Consider the following 23,076-nt stretch of genomic DNA (forward strand, 5'->3'; position numbering starts at 1 on the left):
CGTCCACAAGGAACAAAGAGCAAGTCACACCGTCACAAAAACACTAAGCTCGTGGAAACAAGTAAGAAACGTATCATCATCGGAGACAAAAAGTAGATGACGTAACAGTTAGACCAGAGTGGGCGGGCTTCACTAGAGCGCAGCGGAGGGGATCTAGGCAGGTAGGTGACAGTATATTAAGGTCATTCATTTATCATCCAGCCCCACGGGAGACATCTCCCGTCACGCAGGGTGCAGTCGCACCTCCACAGATCTCCAGTATCAGCTAATGATACTGGTAATGGCTCAAAAGGGCCACCACTTACGGGCTATTCATGCCCGTGCCACCTGTTGGGTGGCTTAATCTTCATCAATCAATCAATCATCCAGCCCGTCCTCTCGAGCATTCACAACGTCACGAAACTGATGTACTAAATTGCCCCAACCTAACCTAACCGAGGACCCACCAATAGAAGACGGGACATCACGTCAATTTTGCGAGCTGTGATGATTTTAAATACATCAGTTCTTAGCCTGTTTGGGCGATTTATACGTCAAAATGCGATGTAATATTGTTATCGTAATTGGACTGTTGCTCTAAATAGAATAACAGTCCCGGAACGGTTAAGCAGTATTAGTCATTTACACTATTCACCCGGCCAATAATATTGAGTATTAGATGATACAATATATAGTATTTTATATATGTCGATATACAAATATATATCGTCATTTCAAGTATAGGAGTTATTATATGGCATGTATAGTGTGGCACGCAGACAGACGCGTACACCGTTAGCCGCAGGAGGTATAAGGGGACCGCTGGCAACCTCTCCAGCGGTGTCTAACGGTACGCGAGCGAGCGCCTGACGGAGTTGACCTCACAACCTCAACACCCATATACTGCAAGCTCCAAGTTGACGTTGTTTAAGATTCACCTACTGAGTTCCCAGTAGCACGGGCTATGGTGAGCCCGTGATGGACTTACCTGGCACAAGAGCGGGGCTGAAACTTGAAGTTCCAAGTCGTCACGGGACATATATATATATATACATCACTCTAGATAAGTAATACGCACATTTACACACACTATTTATTGTATTTATTTATTTATATACAAGAAGGTACATTGGGTTTGTGAGAATACATAGCATAGTATTTACAATCTTGTAAAGCCACTAGTACGCGCAGCGTTTCGGGCACGTCCTTAATCTAACAGATAATTTTAAGTAGGTATATTCTAGCAGAATTAATAAAATGAAAGCAAATACATCGCAAGAAAAAAAATGAGATGAGAGAGATTAGTAAGTATATTAAAGCACATTGGTATATTAAAGCTCTGATTGATTACATTGACAGCTTGATTGGTAATTAAACAAGATTAATAGAACCATACAGCAGATTGATAGCACATACACACTACTGTTGTTGAGATGTATACAAACACAACTGTAGATGATAAATATACAAACATAATTCTAAATGAGAAATATACACATGAATGTATGTATGAATATATACAGACTACTTTAGATATGAAATATATACACGACGAACTGAAAAATCTACACACACACACAACTGAAGAGGAGAAACACATGTCTAGATAAGTATATATATGCACAAAGCTATAGGTAAGAATATATATACAAATCTAGATAAGAATACATATCCGACTTTAGATAAGAATATAAATATTCGACTGTATATGTGAATATACACACATGGCTGTAGATAAGAATATACACACACGACTGTAGATCAAAATATACACTCACGTGCGAATATATACACTTAACTGTCGATAAGGATATACACACACGACTGTAGATCAAAATATTGACTGTCGATAAGAATATGTACTAGAAACGACCGTAAATAAGAATATGTACTAGAAACGACCGTAAATAGGAATATATACATACACGACTGTAGATAAGAATATACACGAATGTTGTTGATCTGTGGTCCTAGTTGGGTTAGCCATGATGCCAGTGTCCTCACACAACTCATTATCAACTGGCGTGTATTCTTTGTATGTATGTATGGTGTATGTACACCATACATGTACCGGCTCCCTGATGCTCGGTCACATCTCTAGGATTATGGTTGTGGATTATAAGGATTATAAGTTGATTAAAATAATGTCAAATAATGAAAATCAAACTACACAAAATTGAAACGAACAAAACAAGATCCTTATCATTTGGCACTAATGTGAATGAAAATCTGAAAAAAATATATATATTGCCGGAACACAAATGAAGGTGTTTAAAGAGGCAGTTGGACAGGTTCCTACAGGAAGTACTTAGTCAGGTGAGACGCTCCAAGCAACACCATTTCAGATTAAAGTTACCAGAAGACAACCCTGGCTCCAGGCCGAGCTTCGGGTGTAGAAGTCAACAAACCGACTAATGTTATCTTAACTGGCAAATACGTCAGCTGGAAATGGCCGAGTGAAAGCCTAGCCGTGAGTTGAGGACCGGCCGCCATGTAGTTTTCGATTTTTAGTCTTTCACGATTTTAAGGTTGTTTAAGATTCGCTACCTTGAACAAATAGTTCCAAGCAGCACGAGCTATGGTGAGCCCGTAGTGGTCTTAAAATTTTAAGGAATTCACCCAAGTGCCACCATAGCGGTTGCAATGCAGGAATAAGGTCGAAATCTGAGAGCACTTTAGATATTAATATTGTCCGTGAATTCACTAGACAATTTTGGCCGAAACACCCCTCAGCGGGTGTCACTAGTGGGTGAAACAAATGACAAGATACACTATAATATGCAAACTGTTTTTATATGAGACTGATAATTCCGCCACCGCCCACAGGATGGGCATGGAGTCCGTAATAAACTAAGTAACCTAACTAGATGAAACTTTAATTGTATCCTATCATTAAATGAAAATGTTCTAATTACGTCAACCCATCCTCCTGAAACTTGTATAATATGACGTGATGGACCAGCTGATATAATTTTGAATTATTAATTTAAGAGAGTCCGGAAAAAAATAAGGCTATAAAACAAACTTAAACATTCCTTGGCCTATTATAGCACACACATATATGTACCTAAGTGTGTATTAGGCCTAGGATTGTTAGGAGAGCTGAGGTTTTATATTAATGTTGCTGATATATATATAAAAGTTTCGACCATAATATGAGAAACAGGTCTCGTTAACGTGGTTCTTACACGCAACAACGTTCACGTGTAGACTCTACCGGTTCTGCCCCAGAGATGGTTTTTCTAAGGCAGATGTAACTCAGTCAAATGGCAGGCTACGACGACTAGGGCGTATGGAGAGAAACCGGCCGTGACCTAGAAACTGGAAGTGGTAGTGGGGGGCGGGTTCCCACAACCCACCAGACAGGATACTGGCGGTAACGCTTCCCCTCCAAGATACATACTCCCCTTCGGCGTGTGTGTATGTGTGTGTGTGTGTGTGTGTGTGTGTGTGTGTGTGTGTGTGTGTGTGTGTGTGTGTGTGTGTGTGTGTGTGTGTGTGTGTGTGTGTGCACTCACCTAGTTCTGCTTGCGGGGGTTGAGCTCTGCTCTTTCGGTCCGCCTCTCAACTGTCAATCAACTGTTACTAACTACTAACTCATTTCCCCCCCCCCCCTACACACACTCCCAGGAAGCAGCCCGTAGCAGCTGTCTAGCTCCCAGGTACCTATTTACTGCTCTGCTAGGTAACAGGGGCATCAGGGAGAAAGAAACTTTTTGCCCATTTGTCTCCGCCTCCACCGGGGATCGAACCCGGAATCTCAGGACTACGAATTTGAAGCGCTGTTCACTCAGCTGTCAGGTGCCCTAACATCTCCAGTTTGGCTGGCTGCCACCAATACGACAGCCATGGTCTCATCTATCGTAAGACACAGGGAAAGATTGCCAGACATGAAGCAGTCAATGACATCATCAAGAGAAGTTTAGCTATAGCTGGGGGTCCAGCACAACGAGAACCTCAGTTGTGCAGACCTAACAACAGCCACAAACGCCTAGATGGAGTCTCCCTGCAGCCATGGAAGGAAGGTAGACAGGTCGTATGGGAGTACACGTGTGCGTCTACACTGGCTGATACCTATCTACCTCACAGTACAGCTGAGGGAGCCGGAGCAGCCACCTTCAGGGAGATCCAGAAAACTAGTAAGTACAGGGGCCTAGAACGTTCTTACAGCTTCGTACCAATTGGCTCTGAGACCCTGGGCGCCTGTAGTAAATGTGCATTTAAGTTCCTAAAGGAGGTGGGTTAGGAACTCATTAGACAAACTAGAGACTCAAGATTGGCCAGTTTCCTGTTCCAACGCCCTGGATGGGGTCTTCCAACTCTGTTTTCTGTAAATTATTCATAATAAATAAATATATAATATATATATATATATATATATATATATATATATATATATATATATTATATATATATATATATATATGTATATATATATATATATATATATATATATATGTATATATATATATGTATATTATATATATGTATATTATATATATATATATATATATATATATATATATATATATATATATATATATATATATATATATATATATATATATGTCGTACCTAGTAGCCAGAACGTCATACTCGGCCTGCTATGCATGGCCCGATTTGCCTAATAAGCCAAGTTTTCCTGAATTAATATATTTTCTCTAATTTTTTTCTTATGAAATGATAATGCTACCCATTTCATTACGTATGAGGTCAATTTTTTTTTATTGGAGTTAAAATTAACGTAGATATTTGACCGAACCTAACCGACCCTACCTAACCTAACCTAACCTATCTTTATAGGTTAGGTTAGGTTAGGTAGCCGAAAAAGTTAGGTTAGGTTAGGTTAGGTAGGTTAGGTAGTCGAAAAACAATTATTTCATGAAAACTTGGCTTATTAGGCAAATCGGGCCTTGCATAGTAGGCTGACAAGTGCGTTCTGGCTACTAGGTACGACATATATATATATATATATATATATATATATATATATATATATATATATATATATATATATATATATATATATATATATATATATATATATATATATATATATATATATATATATAACACAAAGGGCTTCAACCCCTGCAAGAGACTCGAACCCAAAAGGCACAGATGTTCGCACACCTGTACACAATTAGTAAGCTAACCACTTGACCACGCTGATCCTTAAAAAAAGATAAAAACTCGGGAGTTTAGCCTTAACATTTCGACCTCCCAAGGACACTCGCCACTCGCCATGATAAGAGATCTATACATATATATATATAATATATATACACACTATACATATTGTATAGTATACATACTATACAATATGTGTCTATTGCGTCTTAACGGAAGGATTAATTATTAAATCCAACCTTAATGGTGTTTGGTTATTTAAGAAGTTTTCATAGAAGTACACAAAGTTTTCATCTTCCTTAAATTGCTTAAGCTAAGACGTCTTGTATACCATAAATCATCAAAAACTTCTTGTTACCTATAGTGTAATTATTTGTTACCAAGTATTTCTTAAGGTGCGTTTTTCTCCCTCCTTCAAAAAATTAATTTCGTTAAAAACTATTCCAAACTAATATGCTTTATTTGCTGTTAGGCTTACGGCTTAATTAACCACGAGGGTAATATGCAATCAGTCAATACAGGGAGATGTCAATCAGGCATCTACATGGAAGAATTGGCGCTGTAACTGCTGGCGCGCCTCGCTTAACCTGCGACACTCACTCAGGTGAGACGCGCCTCACCAATCAAGGAAATTGAAATTGAAATAAGTTTATTAAGGAAGTCAAACGTTCACCAACACGTCCGCGTACATTAAATCCTCACCTCTTGTAGGCGTTTCGCTCGGTGAATACCAATGGCAATCTATGGATTACCCTGGGCATTAGCCCAACGCTGTAGGTGAATGAGGACTTCTTGTTTGTTGACATTTTATTAGAAATATTCATTTACTTTCACCAAAAGTATCTGGGTTGCTTGAGACTTCCAGAACCCAGGTCTGGGGGAAAGTTAAGCGCCTGGGAAACTTTTCAGATGGCGGATTTGCTTATATTATATTTTATACTAGTGGGTGAGTGTGTGTGTACTCACCTAGTTGTGCTTGCGGAGGCTGAGCTCTGGCTCTGGCTCTTTGGGACCGCTCCTCAACTGTCAATAAATCAACTGTTTTTTTTCACACACGCGCACACACCCAGGAAGCCGCCCGTAGCAGCTATCTAACACCTGTTGTGTGTGTGAATGATAAAGATTAAGCCACCCAAGAGATGGCACGGGCATGAATAGCCCGTGGTATGGTGCAATGCAATTAACTGCTTCTGACACCTCAATCCCCATGGACAAAATGAAGGAGATCGAGGGAGAGAATATGTAATAGGAAAAATTCGTTTTGGATCCAAGTATTTATGGAGATTTTGTATGAAAGCGACAGAGTAGCAGAGTTGCAGAATCTGTGGTACGGGAGTGGATATCGCCTTGCCCACTTGAGAGAATGTACCTACCTAATCAACATTAGATACATTCGTAATATACTAAATATCACTTTGTTTTAGGTGGGAAACAGACAATTTATCAAAGATATTATTCTTTCTCAGCTGATAAACTGTTTTATAAATACAACCTAAACCCTTATGACTGAGGAAAAATCTACAGGTTTGGTAAAGTTGCTTGATGAATCCTTGGTGATATTATAACCCGACGTCCTCCTTTGTTCCTCAGAGTGAGCGAGCTGCTGGCCGTCGTCAGTCTGACGTCCACCTGCATGTTGTTCCTACACACCAGCCACCTGCAGGCCCAGCTGGCGGTCTACACCAACCATCTAGACCAGACAACGGGGCCACACAACCAACATCGTAAGGCACATAATATATTTACCCTATGGCTTTGATTACTATAACAGTTATGAACAAACATCGTTACAGGAATTTATTGGAAAATAAGCCGAAAACTGTTTTTTGGATGAAAAAACATCGATTATGCCAGTTTTTTTATTGGTTCGTTTGTTTAATTTTGTTGGCAGAGTACTAAGCCTATTATTGTTCTTGTGCAGGCGATGAGTCACAATAACGTGGCTAAAGTATAAGGACCAGACCACACACTAGAAGGTGAAGGGACGACGACGTTTCGGTCCGTCCTGGACCAGTCTCACAATCGACCTGAGAATGGTCCAGGACGGACCGAAACGTCGTCGTCCCTTCACCTTCTAGTGTGTGGTCTGGTCCTCATTGTTCTTGTATTTTGTTTTATTAATATATTTAAGTAGGTGCACATTAATACAGTAACACTATACCAGGTGTGTGTGTGGCCCGCGACGCTCTGGCTCCTTCATCCCCACCTCCACCACCAAACTAGCGTTGTTTATCTTAAAAGTACTGCATATGTATTACCAAATTGATGTGGTGAGTCTATTTAAAAGGAGCCTGAAGGTTCCAAAGTGTCGGATTTTTGTGAATATTACTCCAGTAGATATCAGATATTTTCGGGTTTAAGCAACCTAGTGCACGAGTTTTAGCAGTCCGTTTCAAAGATAAATTATAGACCTTTACTGCATTGAACATTGCAATTGACGAAATTGATGATGTAACTGATACAGTAGAACATGCAATATTTTTATGGATTGCTGATGAAATTATGCAGGAAACAAGAGTTTATGGAATTTATATCAGTAATGAGCTTGGTCGGAATGCTTGTCAATTGGGCGTTTATTGGAGAAAAGCTGTAAACCCGGCTTCAAATGATGGGTGGAAAAGCTGGTATGGCTTTAAACCTGAAAGAATTGCTACTGATTGTAAACCCCAGCCATGTATTTCGCAATTGACATTGCATTATTCATACAGAAACGTTGTGCAATAAACATTACAAATTGATAGCACGACCCATCCCACGAGTAGTGGGATGGGTCGCTCGTGGGTAGCACAGTACCCACGAGCAACGGCAACTATCCGAGCACAGTCTTAACCACAGACAGATCAAATGATACACTAATGAGTTACGTGGGGAAATACAAATTTTCATGGAGCAGAAAGGAAAGTTACCTCAGGGCACAATCAAATTAATAACATTTTCCACAACATAATATTTGAAATACCCAAAATGTGTCCAAGTGTGAAAACAAACACAATTGGGAACACTAAAGTTACCATAGAAGACCGAAATGTTACCACAGAATAACGCCTTGTTATCACAAAGTACTTAAAAAGTGGCTGAAAAGTACCTCAACATATAACAGAGTATTACGAACGCCACAAAATATATCAGTCACCATTAAGCTGCCACAGAGTGCCACGATCTATCACAAAACAAGCAGGAAAATAATATGAAACTAATATGAAAAGACCCAAAAGGAAGGAAACTTCTGCCCGAAACGCTGCCCGTACTAGTGGCTTTACAAGATTGTAATTACCATATTATGTATCCTCACATTCCCAATGTACCTTCTTGTATATGCATAAATAAATAAATAAATAAATAAATAAATAAATAAATAAATAAATAAATAAATAAACAAATAAATAAATACGGCGAAGTCCCGCTGAAACACTGATTCCCGAAATCAACACCAGGTAGACGGCAGGTTAGTAACCGTACTCTACATTTATCATAAAGTACCATAACGCTTGTGCTCGATCTCCAATCCCTTTATGATGTGACGCCTTATACTGAATTTTGTAACTAGCTCATCAAGATTTTAACTTGCTTAGCTAAATGAATTGTGGAGTTCAGTCCCTGAGCCCATTATGTGCCTCTGTAACCCTGTCCACAATCGCCCACAAGATGGGTATGGGGTGCATAATAAATGAACTAAACTAACTAGCTACCACAAAGTATCCCGAAAATGGCACAAAGCCCCCCGAACAGATTGCAGTACCAACATATATTTGAAAGGCAAATATATCAAAACATATTTTACTCAAATAAAATAATTCATGCTAAACACACAAAAAAATGTTTAATATACGTTTATCTCGGTGGCTAAATTCGGCACAGCACGTGTCGCAAGCTCATTCCCAATGTAAATGTATGAGACCAAGAAGTATTGGTTCCATTCACCTGGGCTCTAGGAGACTCGAACTGCGGACCCCACGCGTATGAGGCCGAATCTCTATCGACCGAGCTATTGAGTAGTATTATTAAGATAAGTTTCCAGGTTTTATTTCGACGAAAAGTTTATTTCCAGGGAAGTGTGGATGTAGAAGTATTGGCTCTCCCAGTCTCGTCTCCGGTCACTTGAGTGCTCTAACGCGGCCATAACAGCAATACAGACGCCAGAGTTGCACAAGACATTCCAGCTCTAATAATAACACATCAATCTCTAAGCATATTACGTTCACATGTTCTAACTGTTCTTCAAAGACACAACTGAACACGTGGGAATTGCCACCTTGTCAGTGACAAGTGGCAGTCTGGGGGAAGCTGGTTAACGTTAATATAACATTGAATCAACGTTGATCCAGAGTTATTTAGGGGTTATTCTAGCATTTAATTATAAATAAATAAATAAATAAATAAATGTTTATTTAGGTAAGGTACAAGAGATTTTACCAAGTTTGTTGGATTAATAGATAGAGCTAGTACATACAATGCCTAAAGCCACTATTACGCACAGCGTTTCGGGCAGATTGCTCTTCGAGAGTGTACATCGTCATCACTCTTCTTCCTTCTGTCGTCTAAAGGGAAGCGGGCGTTTTAACCCGCTTCCCTGGTTTTTGTTTGTGATGAGATTTAGGCTGGAGGCCGCTTATTGAAGCAGGTTTGGTTTTTATGCACCATTTGTATGAGTGTATTACATATCTGAGGATGTGTGTTGCCTCAGTTGTTGGAGTGACTCCGGAGCCCCACGAGGAGGTAACAGTAGGACTTGCACTATTTATAACCTGCTATCATCTCGCATAGTTCTTTCAGATCCCATATACACACTTGTGGTATTTTGTACAACAAAATTACTGGAACCTCAAATTGTAGTGTGGCGATGGCAGCTTCACCTACGATGTGCAGTAGTCCACTAGATTTTTCTGAATAAGTTTCTAAGTGACATTTCCAAGTGCAGCACTGCAGAAGGCTTCTTTCTTTGAACTCCCCCTCGGCAACTGTATATTTGTCGTCATCTAAGAACTTTCTCTGTCCATGAAAGAGGTCTGAATAATTGCCACTTATCTTCTGTGAAACACACAATGACAGTTTCACTGACATACAGTTATCTAATGAGAGGCCGACCTTATTAACGAGATAGCCAGCTTTTGGTACAGTTGACAACCTAACACGTTCAGCCTTCAGTGAGTCCGGTCTACGCTCACCGCCCGGGCGTCCCGCGCACTACAGCCGTCGGCAAGGTTGCTGACCGGGTTTTTGCCCCGTCTAAATTTTTTTGGGGTTTATCAATGATACCTGGTTGATGGGATTCTGGGAATTCATCTACTCCCAAAGCCCGGCCCGAGGCCAGGCTTGACTTGTGAGAGTTTGGTCCACTAGGCTGTTGCTTGGAGCGACCCGCAGGCCCACATACCCACCACAGCCCGGTTGGTCCAGCACTCCACGAAGGAAATAATTTAGTTTCCTCTTGAAGATGTCCACGATTGTTCCGGCAATATTTCTTATGCTCGCTGGGAGGGTGTTGAACAACCGCGGACCTCTGATGTTTATACAGTGTTCTCTGATTGTGCCTATGGCACCCCTGGTCTTCACTGGTTCTATTCTGCATTTTCTTCCATATCGTTCACTCCAGTACGTTGTTATTTTACTGTGTAGATTTGGTACTTGGCCCTCCAGTATCTTCCACGTGTATATTATTTGGTATTTCTCTCGTCTCTTTTCTAGTGAGTACATTTGGAGGGCTTTGACACGATCCCAATAATTTAGGTGTAATGTGACGTTGATTATCACCGCCTAAATACCACAGGTATTGCATTCGTTCGTGTCTGTGATTGATGAATATCTCAGAAACGCCTTTATCTATTTCAGTGTCCACGTGTTCTGAGTGCCCAAAGTCACATTTGTTATTTGATTAATTTAACAGCACGGAACTCAGGCACTGTATCGTGTTGCAATTGTTAATAACTCACTTCCGAACAGTTTGGCCTAAATAATTAATATTTGTGAGACAATAATTGACTGGTAATTGGTTCCAGTCTACAATATGATGCGTGTAACACTTCCTTCCACCCCGCCACCCGCGCGAGTATAGCGCCTACCTCTGCCTCCACACGATGATGGGTGATAAAGATTAAGCCACCCAAGAGGTGGCACGGGCATGAATAGCCCGTAAACCGCCTCCACACAGGTATAGAACATATTTATATCTACAGCCACGTGTGCCTCACCTACGCTTGAAACAATCCTCACCTCTATTATGCTACCTGGTAATGTGTTCCTTAAAAGTTCAACACTTTTTACAAACCAATAAGCCATTACCCCTCACAGGATGGGTATGGGGTCCACTACCACCCACGGGATGGGTATGTGGTCTATTACCACCCACGGGTACCATTCACTTTATAGAGTCCGGAAAAAAATAAAGCCAAAACCAAATATTCCTTCACGTAGTATAGCATATGTACTTTATTAGGCCTCAGATAGCGTGTATTAGGCTTAGGATGGGCATGTTAGGTTTTATTAGCAACATAAATACAAAACCCTTTCCAGTTTGTCCAAATTCAATAGTATCAAATTTTATTTTCTAATTGTCCACTTCATCACTATATGCACGATGGTCTGCGTCGGTACTCTAAGTACTGTCTAAACAGGACACACCCATTAATTCAACTATCGAAATTATAATGTGAAATTGACTAAAATTCGATTATGCAAGTAAACGAGGTACACGAGGTGATAAGGACTGGGGTAACGAGGTAGTATATCGAGATGATAACAGAGTGATAACGAGGAGATAGATAATCAGTCTTGATCTGTTTCTTAACATGATTACGTTTTTAATATGAAGGTGATTAAATTATTTTTTTTATCTCGTAATGACTTTGATGGACTGCTGTCATGAATGGAGTTCATCATTAGTGTCTTGTTTATTCCTGCATGCAACATGTTATAGTGATTATCTGTGATTAGTTTTACCATGCGTGACGTTAATGACTTGCGCTAATGATACTGTGCATCCTGCATGCAAAGTGTGCTGCAAGAAGTTCAGCCTTCTCCGTGGCACTGGTGGCTACAGAGTGTGTGTGTGTACACAGAGCTAGTGTGTGCACAGAGCTAGTGTGTGCACAGAGCTAGTGTATGCACAGAGCTAGTGTGTGCACAGAGCTAGTGTGTGCACAGAGCTAATGTGTGCACAGAGCTAATGTGTGCACAGAGCTAGTGTGTGCACAGAGCTAGTGTGTGCACAGAGCTAGTGTGTAACAGAGCTAGTGTGTGCACAGAGCCACCATCAACCTATAAAAATTAGTATTAGTCACTTCAGTGAACAATATTACTGAATAGACATTCGTCCCTACACTCTTTCTCGCAATAAATAAAGCTGCGTTTTGACCATTCTTATGATATACATAATATAAAATAATGTCAGCCATCTTCATTCCAGCGGATGTACTTGTACTGTTGATATATTCTTTCCAAGTGTTCATAAAAGGTGATGAACCATGTTTGTGTTGTTCCTTGCAGACGACGGCCTCAGCGACACGCTAGACCGCAGCGCCAGTGCAAGCGGCGGACATGATCAACACTACTCCCCACAGAAACTTAAATTTGGTGGCTTCAATTTGGAGGAATTTCGAAATGTGAGTAACTGTGTACGGCCAATATACATTTACCCTTCCCTTCACTCCTTTCCTCATCACCCTTTCTCCCTCTACCATTTCCCTTAGTATTCTTCCTCCCTCCATCCCCTCCCTCATCAGTCCTCTGTCCCTTACACCTGGCACAGATAAAATTCTTCAACTCATCTCCCAACTCAAAATATAGATTTAACCATTTCCGAGTAACAATAAACCATATGTATAAATCAGTAAAATATGTTTTCGTTAAATATAGTTTTGTCATTTCACGCAATTTTTCGTTTTTTTTTGTTTACACCATTACCCAGCTTTGGAATGAATATATCTAAACTCTTCACAGATTGACCCCATGAGTCTGAACAACACTGTGAACCACCACAAGTTAACTTTGGTGTTTAACCGCGTGCCCAAAGTGGGCAGCCAGAGTACTATGGAACTGCTGCGTACTCTCAGTTACAGGAACGGCTTCACTTTCCACAAGGACCGCCCGCAGAAGGTGGAGAATATTAAACTCACAGAGAGAGAACAGGTTCGCTTGCAATGGTATTGTGTTCTCATTTTCTCTAATTTTCTGGTTGGAGAATTTGTTTAGGTGAGTTTGGTAGTCATATATTATCGTAAGGTATACGGATCTTCTTGGTGTTAGACTGTATCAACGTCATTCTTGGTGTTAGACCTGTTAGTGAGGTTAGGTATTTAATAGACCATTTAATGAATGCTAGTGATGGAGAGGTCTGGCGAAGTGTGGCGAGGTACGTGTTAGTCCAGGTCAAGTGTGGCACTAGTTCTATTAAAGTGTGGTGCTTGTTCTAGCAGACAGTACTAGTAAAGTACTAGTTGTACTACTCGTACTAGCACAAGTAAAGTGCTAGTGTGGTGCTAGTACTAATAGAGATGGTGCTAATAAATTGTGCGAGGTGTTTGACAGCCCAGGTCAAGTGTGGTAAAGATGCAGGAACACTGGTATAATGCACCGAGATGTGGTAACGACAGGCATTTCTGAAGTGTGATGTAGTGACTGACAGTTCATGTATGGTTAATATAATAGACAGTCATATCCTGGCTCATCTGGCAAGACCGGTTAATTCTGACCTGTTATTGTTGCCCCACAGAGACGGTTGGTGCAGCTGGTGGACGTGTTCAGACCCCCGTCCGTTTACGTCAAACACGTGTGCTACATCAACTTTACAATGTCAGTGCCTTTTGTGTACCATTTTGTAGTATATTGCACCATTTTGTAGCATACTGTACCATTTTGTTGTATATTGCACCATTTTGTAGCATATTGTACCATTTTGTTGTATATTGCACCATTTTGTAGCATGCTGTACCATTTTGTTGTATACTGTACCATTTTGTTGTATACTGTACCATTTTGTAGCATACTGTACCATTTTAGAGCATACTGTACCATTTTGTAGTATACTATACCATTTTGTAGCATACTGTACCATTTTGTAGCATACTGTACCATTTTGTAGTATACTGTACCATTTTCTACCATATTGTTCATACCTACAAGTACCTATACACCTACTTATATTACTACTAGTAAGAGTTGACTTTTAAAGTTTGCAAGTTTGAAGTGCATTTTGTTGTACACCTGTAGCAACAAGGGGGATTATGGACGTTTATTGATACTACTTTTTATTAGCCATTCATTTACAAGATTGTTTCAAGTGATGAAGTGGTAGTGTATTGTGATCGCCAGCCTCTTGCTAAAATATCGGTCTCTTTCCTTCCTGCTGCAGCCTGATCGAAATGATTACAGTTCCTGATCTGCCTTGAAATTTTGCTTTACATAATGTTGCAGATTTCAGGCGATAAGAGCGTCAAAATTGTTATGATCGTCCAAGTGTGCATCTTTATTATTACTTTTACTGCTACAAGTATTACTGATAATGATTATAATAATAAATGCCATTAATGCACTCGCCGCAGTAACTCATGTCTGAAGTAAAGATAACCATTCTGTTCCATATTACTGGCTTATAATGAACATATATTTCGAATTTCCGTGTAATCTTCATCATTCATGTTAGAGGTTTTGTAAAGGTAATATCTAAGCCATGTCCGAAATTCTTTGTCTACTATATAAGCTTCTTATAAATATATTGTACACAGTTAAAAAAATGCTGTACAAAGCTAGATCAAATTATAATTTTTAGAATAATTATTGTAATAGTCAAATTACGCTGCAGAAAAGCTCAAAACTGTTTGTTGAGAAAGTTGGTTGAAAATTCCCAATTGCAGATTCAACATGACACAGCCACTGTATGTAAACATGGTGAGGGACCCCGTGGAGCGAGTCATCTCCTGGTACTACTACGTTAGAGCTCCTTGGTACTTCGTGGAGCGCAAGCAGGCCTTCCCAGAGCTGCCTCTGCCCTCAGCTGCCTGGCTTCGTAAGGTAGGTCAACGACGTCATATTACACTAACCCACCCAATACAGTGACGACGTTTCGGTCGGTCCGGGAGCCTTACTAAGTCTAGTCACGACGGACAAAAACGTCGCCACTTTCATCTTATCTCTCGTGTGGTTTGGCAGCTTTGTTTCAGACACGTTATTGTCACTTATACTCAGCATGATATTACATGGTCATGATGGGTACTGTATATTATATATTTACAACAACAGAGGCTTCGAAAGGTAGGCTGCTCTAAAGTAAAAAAAAAAAAAAAGGGACAAAAGTTACCATCGAAAAAACGTGAATTTTGTTAATATTTTTCTGCCTTCCTCTGGAGTTGAATTCAGTATAGCGTCATTATATAAAAAATCACTTTACAAAACATTTCTTTTCTGCGTTTTTGATGATATTGAAAGCCTTCTTATTTAAAATGCTGAAATTGTAATGTTAAAATTTTAAATTTCCGATTGTTTCTCTTTTTTAAAATCAATACATTTATTTTTGCAAATTATTTCCCAATTAATTAAATTTATGCTCAGGTTTTGCTTTGATTTGATGTTAAGCATAAGGCCCATCAATCGTTGGGAAAGAGGAGAAAGCCATGACTATAGGCTACTGACCAACCATTAAGTAAACTTTAGACCTGAGTAAATTTCAAGATAAACGCAACACTTGCGCACTAACAGGTGGGAAAACCCCTCTCGATCGCTGTATATATACTAAAAGGGCACGAGTCCCTTTGTGTAAGTACACTAACAGGTATAGGGATACTCTTCAGGATATATGCTGACAATTCGTTGTGCTTTAAATCTGCTGGCCTAAGTAGTCTTGACACATCTACAGCATTGCACTGAACACGAATATTTACAGTATTAAAAATGTGTACATAATTAATACTGTTACATTACTATGTAAAGTAACATACAACATGACTAATTCCACAGGACTATGAGACGTGTGTCCTGACGGGGGACAAAGAGTGTCAGTACCGGGAAGGAGATGAGCGCCCGGACTTTGCACAGCTTACTGAATTCTTCTGTGGCCAAGAGAAGAAATGCACGTATGTATTATTTGAGATTTTACTCTTGCCTTCCATGCAGTGAGGATGAAGATTAAGTAATTTGGTTATAGGCTGTTGAATTAGGCCTACGGTTGATATACAACTATTTTGTAATAATGTGGATATAGATTGGACTAGTTTATACAAGGACCCGCACTGCTGAAATGCTTAAGCTCTTTCAAACGGCTCTGGCTGAGGCCAGGGAACGTATGGTGGAGCTGAGGCAGAATAATAATGACAACATACTATAATGACAGCAAATAAAGTTATGTGAATTTATAAGTATTTCTGGATGCCGGGGACAGAAAGCGCGAGCTTGTGTGCGCAATAAAATAAAATAAAATAAAATAATAAAATAAATTTAAACTTTAGGCTTGCATCTACGTCCCCTTTAGGTTGAATTACTGATCTTCCCAGGATGTAACCTCGCAATCATGAACCATAAACTTACTAGATGTTGTTAATTGATCTTACTAGATGTTAATTGTTGGTGCGACTGGTCGTTTTGATCACCAGCCTAATATCAAAATGGCGTTTCACAATTTGTTAATGCTAAGATCGAGAAAATTTCTCCGCTGACACCAACTATGCCAAGTGATCATCTGACACATAGTTACTCCTGTGGATGATTATTCTCTCGTTATTGAGGAACTACAAATGTGTTAAATAAAATTATCAATCTCTAATATGCTGATGCATTCACTTAGTCGCTTCTCAACGCATGTCTGGCCCTACATTGCGTTTTATTCAACAACTTTATTATAATAATAATAATAATAATAATAATAATAATAATAATAATACCTTTAAAAATATACAGAACATGACACTGGTTAATTAGTTAAGAGTACATATTTAATAAAGCCATTATAGTACGCAAATTCTCCATGGTCGCATATGAAGAAAATCCTGTGTATTTGCATTTTTACCACAAGATTAAAAATTAGGAGTAAAAATATGACATTGCGAATATGTTTAACAAAACATTTATTTTCACAGAGGCTTCAATACAGACTATGCGCTGCAGAAAGCTAAAGAGAACGTTGAGAGGAACTATGCTGTAGTTGGGGTTCTTGAGGACCTCAACACCACCCTGACCGTCCTCGAACACTATGTTCCCAGGTTCTTCAAGGGAGCCAAGCACCTCTACTGGAGTCAGTACCTAAATCCTCATGTTAAACTTAAATGGTGTGAATGGCGGGAAAAATATTTTGGCTATATAATTATAGTGTGTGGGTTGTAAACAAGCAGTTCTCTCTTGGTCGTGAAGATGGAATCATAAGAGAACGAACCTACATTTGAACTCGCTGTTCGTAACTGGATGTAGAAGTTCGTCTTTCTATCAGCATGACAAAGAGAAAACTGCCTAAACGTTGAGATTGTTGGGGCTGACGGTCCCTAAATGGGAATGTAAACCGTCAACACTAAGGGGCTGGAACATGAGACGTGTCCCTCTATGGGCTTTAGTTTCCCAAATTTAGTTTATCGACCAGCTTTTTCGGGAACTTTAGTACGTATTTGCCCTATGAGTCGAGGGGGTTTCCGAGTCAATCGGAACGAAACTATAGCAATTTTAGTTCACATAAAACTTCAGGATTTAAAACTCCTGTGGCGATAATAATTGATTTTAGTTTTGCAAAATTAACATTTCTTATATTGACAATAAATAAGTTTAATTTCAAAATGTCATCTACATTGCAAAATAAACTATTGTATATTTTTTTCTCTCAACAGACGAGGTTCAGAAATTCAATAAAATCAACCGGAATATCTACAAGCCACCTGTTGCAGAGAACATCAAAGACATTGTGAGGAAAAACTTCACCAGAGAAATCGAGTTTTATGAGTTTTGTAAAAGACGCTTATATATGCAGTACGCCGCCCTAAATCTTCCAGAGACTCAACCTACACAACCCTAAAACGCCCAGAGACAAGCTATGCTACCTAGAACTTCCAGAGACTTAAGCTATGCTACCTAAAACTTCCAGACACACTTTAGGTACACCACCCTAAAGTCTTCAAAGACTTTAGCTACACCATCCCGAAGCTTCCAGAGACTAGCCATGCCATCCAATTGCTTTTAGCGACAATACCTAAAACTAGGTATTCCCCAAAAGCTCCCAGACACACTAGATGCGGCTCCAAAAACTTCCAGAGACTTTAGGTGTTATCCTAAAGCCTCTACACGCCACTTCAGGCATGCCATCCTAAAATTTCTTGATATGCTTTACATACGGCTCTCTAAAAGCTTTCGAACCACTCCGTATACTCCGTCCAAAATCTTCCAGAGGTGCTAAACACACTACCCTAAAATATAAGTGTGTGGCGCTATGAACCTTCCCGAGACACATTAGGTATGTCCCCTCAAGCTTCCAGAGACACTTTAATAGTAGTGCAGCATTTTACAGCAACTTAGCATATCTGAAGATTATACGATAATGTATCTCCTGAGACTGATGGATGCCTACTATTTATCTTACATTACAACATTTTGCTATTAAATTGCGTCTGCGCCATTTTTATACAGATATGGAAATAATTTAGCATATTAAATACTGTACAACTTACTGCAGTAAAACAGTATAATAATATGTACGTGGTTAAATTAACACTTTTGTAATTTAAACTTTATACAAGAAATAAAACTATTGCTAGGTTAGACGAGGTAAGGTAGAGGTCAAACACTTCACACTCTGTCTGAAGTGTTTGGTCTAACATGTCCAGTGTGTTAGTTGATAGAATGTTTTTGTGATATGTTGTCGATACATCAATGAAGAACGAACCTAATATTATTCATTCAAAATTCATGATAACTGCTACACCTATTTGATAATATACCAGTACACTAAAAGCAGTATGTTACATTTTTGATGCCATATGTTACATCAAATATAATTTAAAAACCTGGGACCACTAGCTGCTTTAATTATATTAATAGTTAATAATGCAGACCTGAATGTCAGTGGTTCTTATTTAGTGCAATATTATAATTTCCTTACAATGTTGAATTCATGCGAGTTCAGGATATATACACACACCAATATGTATGCCATGCCTTTCGATGACTATATACATCGAGTTTATTTTTGTCCTGAACCATGTTCAAGACTAAAGACTATTTGCAAGTTGGTCAGTAAGGCCTTAATAACCCTCCAAAGGCTGATAGATTTCATGCCCAAAACTAGCCAAAACAAATTCATGTATGAAGATCTTAATCTATTTTTTTATGAGTGAAAATATTATCTCAGAAAGTGTCAGTATTATACCTCTTGTAGTTTAAATTATTCGTGTACAGTACCTCTTTTATTGAGTATCAGTTTTGTGGATAAAATTAGCTTACTTAATTTTTAGGCTAGTTGTAGAGGATGGATATTTTAATTGTCATTTATAAGTATTGGCAATCACATTTTGTACTTTTGACGAGGGTTTGTGATATTGCCGTCCAAGCTTTAGATTAGTGTTTTAGAGCGAGTTGTTATTCTTCATACATCTTTTGCGTGCGTCGTTTTATAATTCATAATTTTGTTATATCACACATTACTCCCATCCTTATTAGGTACCTTTACTAGTCCATTGTTAACTATATTATTACGTATTCATTGTACTTTCTCATTTCATGTTTTGATTCTATGCACAAATATTTTTCTCATCTCACCATTTATTGTTTGGTCATTTATTGTTGAATCAATTGTCAGTAAACCCATTCCTTATTTCATAATTATAATTTATCTACGGATCTCTTAATTTATTTTCAACCCAACCTTGAAGTATGGATAGATGCTCAGTACATTTCAGTAGATATATTCCTCCGGGATTGTTGACATTGTGTTATATACGGTACTTCATTATCAATGACAAACCAGCCCGTCCTCTCGAGTGTTCACAACGTCACTAAACTAATGTACTAAATTACTCGAACCTAACCGAGGGCCTACGAATAGAAAACGCGACGTCACGTTAATTTTTGCGAGTCGCTATGATTTTCAGTAAATCATTTTTTTGGCCTAATGGGATTTATACGTCAAAATGAAATGTAACATTGGCAGGGACGGGTTGGACAGACATCATATTAGCATCTCGATGTTTTTTTGAGCATGAGAGATTGTAATGGTATTGTTTGGTTCACATGTAAATAATTAGTTTTGTCACCAGCTGCCGAGGACTGTTGAGTTACCATATACTGAGAACAATTATTGCGTTTGTTACCACGAAGAAAGTTTTGTTAGTCACCAATTACATGTATATACTAAGGAGTTGTTTTGTTTGTCTCTGTGGTACTGTCCATACTGTGGGTGATACAACACTGCCTTCACCGTCGGTGATAGTCTTTACTGTGGATACTGCAACCTTCACTGTGGGTGACAGCCTTTACTATGGGTGATACAGTACTGCCATCAATGTGGGTGAAACAACCTTCACTGTACACAATGCAGCATTCATTGTGGGTAATACAGCCTTAACTGTGGGAAATACAACCTTCAATGTATGTGATACAGCCTTCACTGGGTAATGCAGATTCACTCTGCGTAATACAGTCTTCAGTGTGGGTATTGCAGCCATCAGCTAGGTAAATAATGTATTAGAGTAGATGAAAACCTTTTGTGTAATTTTAAACTTAATAATCGACATTCTTGCAGGCAAGAAAGTTAACTGATAGCCTTTATACCCTTTTATATTGAATAGTTGTTATATACTTGACAGTTTGTTTTACCCCACTTGATAATGTTTGGTCCCCGGAGTGAATATGAGCTCCAGATCAATAATATTTGAGTTTCATACAAAGTACTGTACTATTCTTCAGGTATTGTACTCTAATGTGTGTAATGATTGTCCAAATTAAATATATTGTACATATAATATTTTTATATCCACTAATACAAAAATAATATTATCAAATAACAATTTTTACTATAAAATACCTGAATTTCAAATTATTTCCACGAGGGAGACTCAATACCCAGCTTGATGATAGGTAGTTTGTGATATTGAATAATGGTATCAAAATACTACTGTAATATCTTTGCTTCTTAAGTTTGTCTTACGAAACTACTCAAATTATGTTGTGCTGAGGTGGTTCAAAATATAAATGCAGCAAATTATTCAGTAAGTGGTGTTAAAATACAAAATAAGAAAGATCTGGAAAAAGATCTTTCCGGAAGTGCCAGTGGCTCCCTGATTTTGGACATCATTCCTTTCCCGCCGTCCAATCCCAAATCATTATCCCGACACCTTCCCACTGCTATATAGTCTTGTTCCCTCTTGTTCCCCATGGAGTTTAGATACGATTCCCCATCGAGCCGCCACGATCTCCCGCATAGAGCTCCGCGACTCCGGCCTCACTCAGTTCTCTGCTCTGCTCCAAACAACGTCTACGACACTGCCAATAACCGACAGCTGTAATCAAGACTACTAAATAAATATGAAACCCACTAAACACTGTATCTAATCTACCCAACAACGTAACATAATCGTACGTTAGTCACATCAGTCGCGGAATTCTCAAAAGAGGGCACCGAGTCGGGATCAGTCGAGGAAGTTGTTTGGCTTACCGGGTCCCAGAGCCAATCTCTGTATACCCAGAGAGGCAGTCAGCAAGCGACAATCCACCACCCCACCAGAAAAAATAAGCCGCCCGAAATCTGCCAAGCGTTACACACAATTGGAGGGCTCACAGAAATCCTCGAAACCGCCTAAGAAATCTTGGCACGATTCACACACAAGAAATTCACTCAAACTAGCTCGACACTCGTTAGTACAGATTTCAAGTAGCAGACGGCCCGGCCCTCAGCCGGCTGCCCAGGTCAGCTTGGGAGCTGATAAGCAACCCACGATGATCGATCCGACGAACATGGAGGGATGCAGTCATCGGGAGGACAATCCCTTCATGCAAACTGCATCTACTATCAAGAAGAAGAAGATGGAGGGGGAGGTAATTGGGGAACCACCGGGGCTTCTCCTGAAAGGGACGTTTCATGCCATTCAATACTGGGTCTCTGGTGGAAGCCCCGCCTCAGTGGCTCGCTGAAGATAACTAACTACAAAGAACAAAAGCAGGACTTACCAGAGAGGCGGCAGGTCCTAGGATGAAGAGCACCCGCCGGTAAACACCGCCCGAAGGCAACACCTGACCAACTGGGACCAACAACGTTGACTTTGGACGCCTGGTGCTGGTGATCCATACTAACCTGCTTCCAGCTATAGTTTTTTTTAGGTTTAGTTAATTTACTATGACCCCATACCCATCCTGTTCGTGGTAGTTGAAAAGGTTATAGAGGCACATAATATGGAGTCTAATGCTGTGCCACTAAATTCATTCACCTAAGCAAGTTGCAGTTTTGATAAGCTAGTTACACAGTTTAATGTATATTAAAGCACAGAGACTGTATTACAAGTACAGTCTCTAAGCTCAGCAAGTTACATTATGATAAGCTATTTCAATAAATTTTATATTTATCCTGCCTACCGCCCCGACCATTGGGCAGCGATGGAAAGGTTACAGTCGCCCACATTTACTACCTGTATACAGTAGTTAACAAACTGAGAATATTTGACTAAAATTTCTGGTGGATCATTTTGAATTATTTACATATATCTCGAACATTTGTTAGAGTTATCTAAATTTAAGTATCTTTTCGCACTATATCACAGTTTTGGAGGGTGTGGGAATAGTTTACATTTGGTCAGGTCTACATCAGCAGGTAATGCAAATTCCCAGAGATACTTAATACAGAGTCTAAGCCAAGCAGTGGTAACACTTAGGAGTCTACTGATTTTACTGGATGATCCATGGTAGTATAGATATTTGCATGGTGGTACAGTATGGGTAAGAGTGAATCCCTTGTTCTGTATGAATCGTTTGCAGAGTTGTTTGGCAGTTTCCCTGCCCAAAATGTTTGGGTACTAG

General features: G+C 39.3%; 1 protein-coding gene across 1 annotated transcript in view; it reads left to right on the forward strand.

The window, feature by feature from the left end:
• The window catches only part of LOC123773147 (heparan sulfate 2-O-sulfotransferase pipe), a 37,197-nt gene extending 16,168 nt beyond the window's left edge, over positions 1-21,029 (forward strand). The window contains exons 2-9 of the mRNA XM_045766659.2: positions 6,700-6,833; positions 12,592-12,707; positions 13,045-13,233; positions 13,817-13,896; positions 14,958-15,114; positions 16,057-16,172; positions 17,172-17,326; positions 17,907-21,029. Of these exons, the coding sequence (XP_045622615.1) occupies positions 6,700-6,833; positions 12,592-12,707; positions 13,045-13,233; positions 13,817-13,896; positions 14,958-15,114; positions 16,057-16,172; positions 17,172-17,326; positions 17,907-18,091 (1,132 nt within the window). The 3' untranslated portion in view covers positions 18,092-21,029. The remainder of the gene's footprint in view (positions 1-6,699; positions 6,834-12,591; positions 12,708-13,044; positions 13,234-13,816; positions 13,897-14,957; positions 15,115-16,056; positions 16,173-17,171; positions 17,327-17,906) is intronic.
• The last annotated feature ends 2,047 nt before the right edge of the window (positions 21,030-23,076 follow it).

This window comes from Procambarus clarkii, chromosome 81, assembly GCF_040958095.1.
Source record: "Procambarus clarkii isolate CNS0578487 chromosome 81, FALCON_Pclarkii_2.0, whole genome shotgun sequence".
Classification (NCBI taxonomy): Eukaryota; Metazoa; Arthropoda; class Malacostraca; order Decapoda; family Cambaridae; genus Procambarus; species Procambarus clarkii.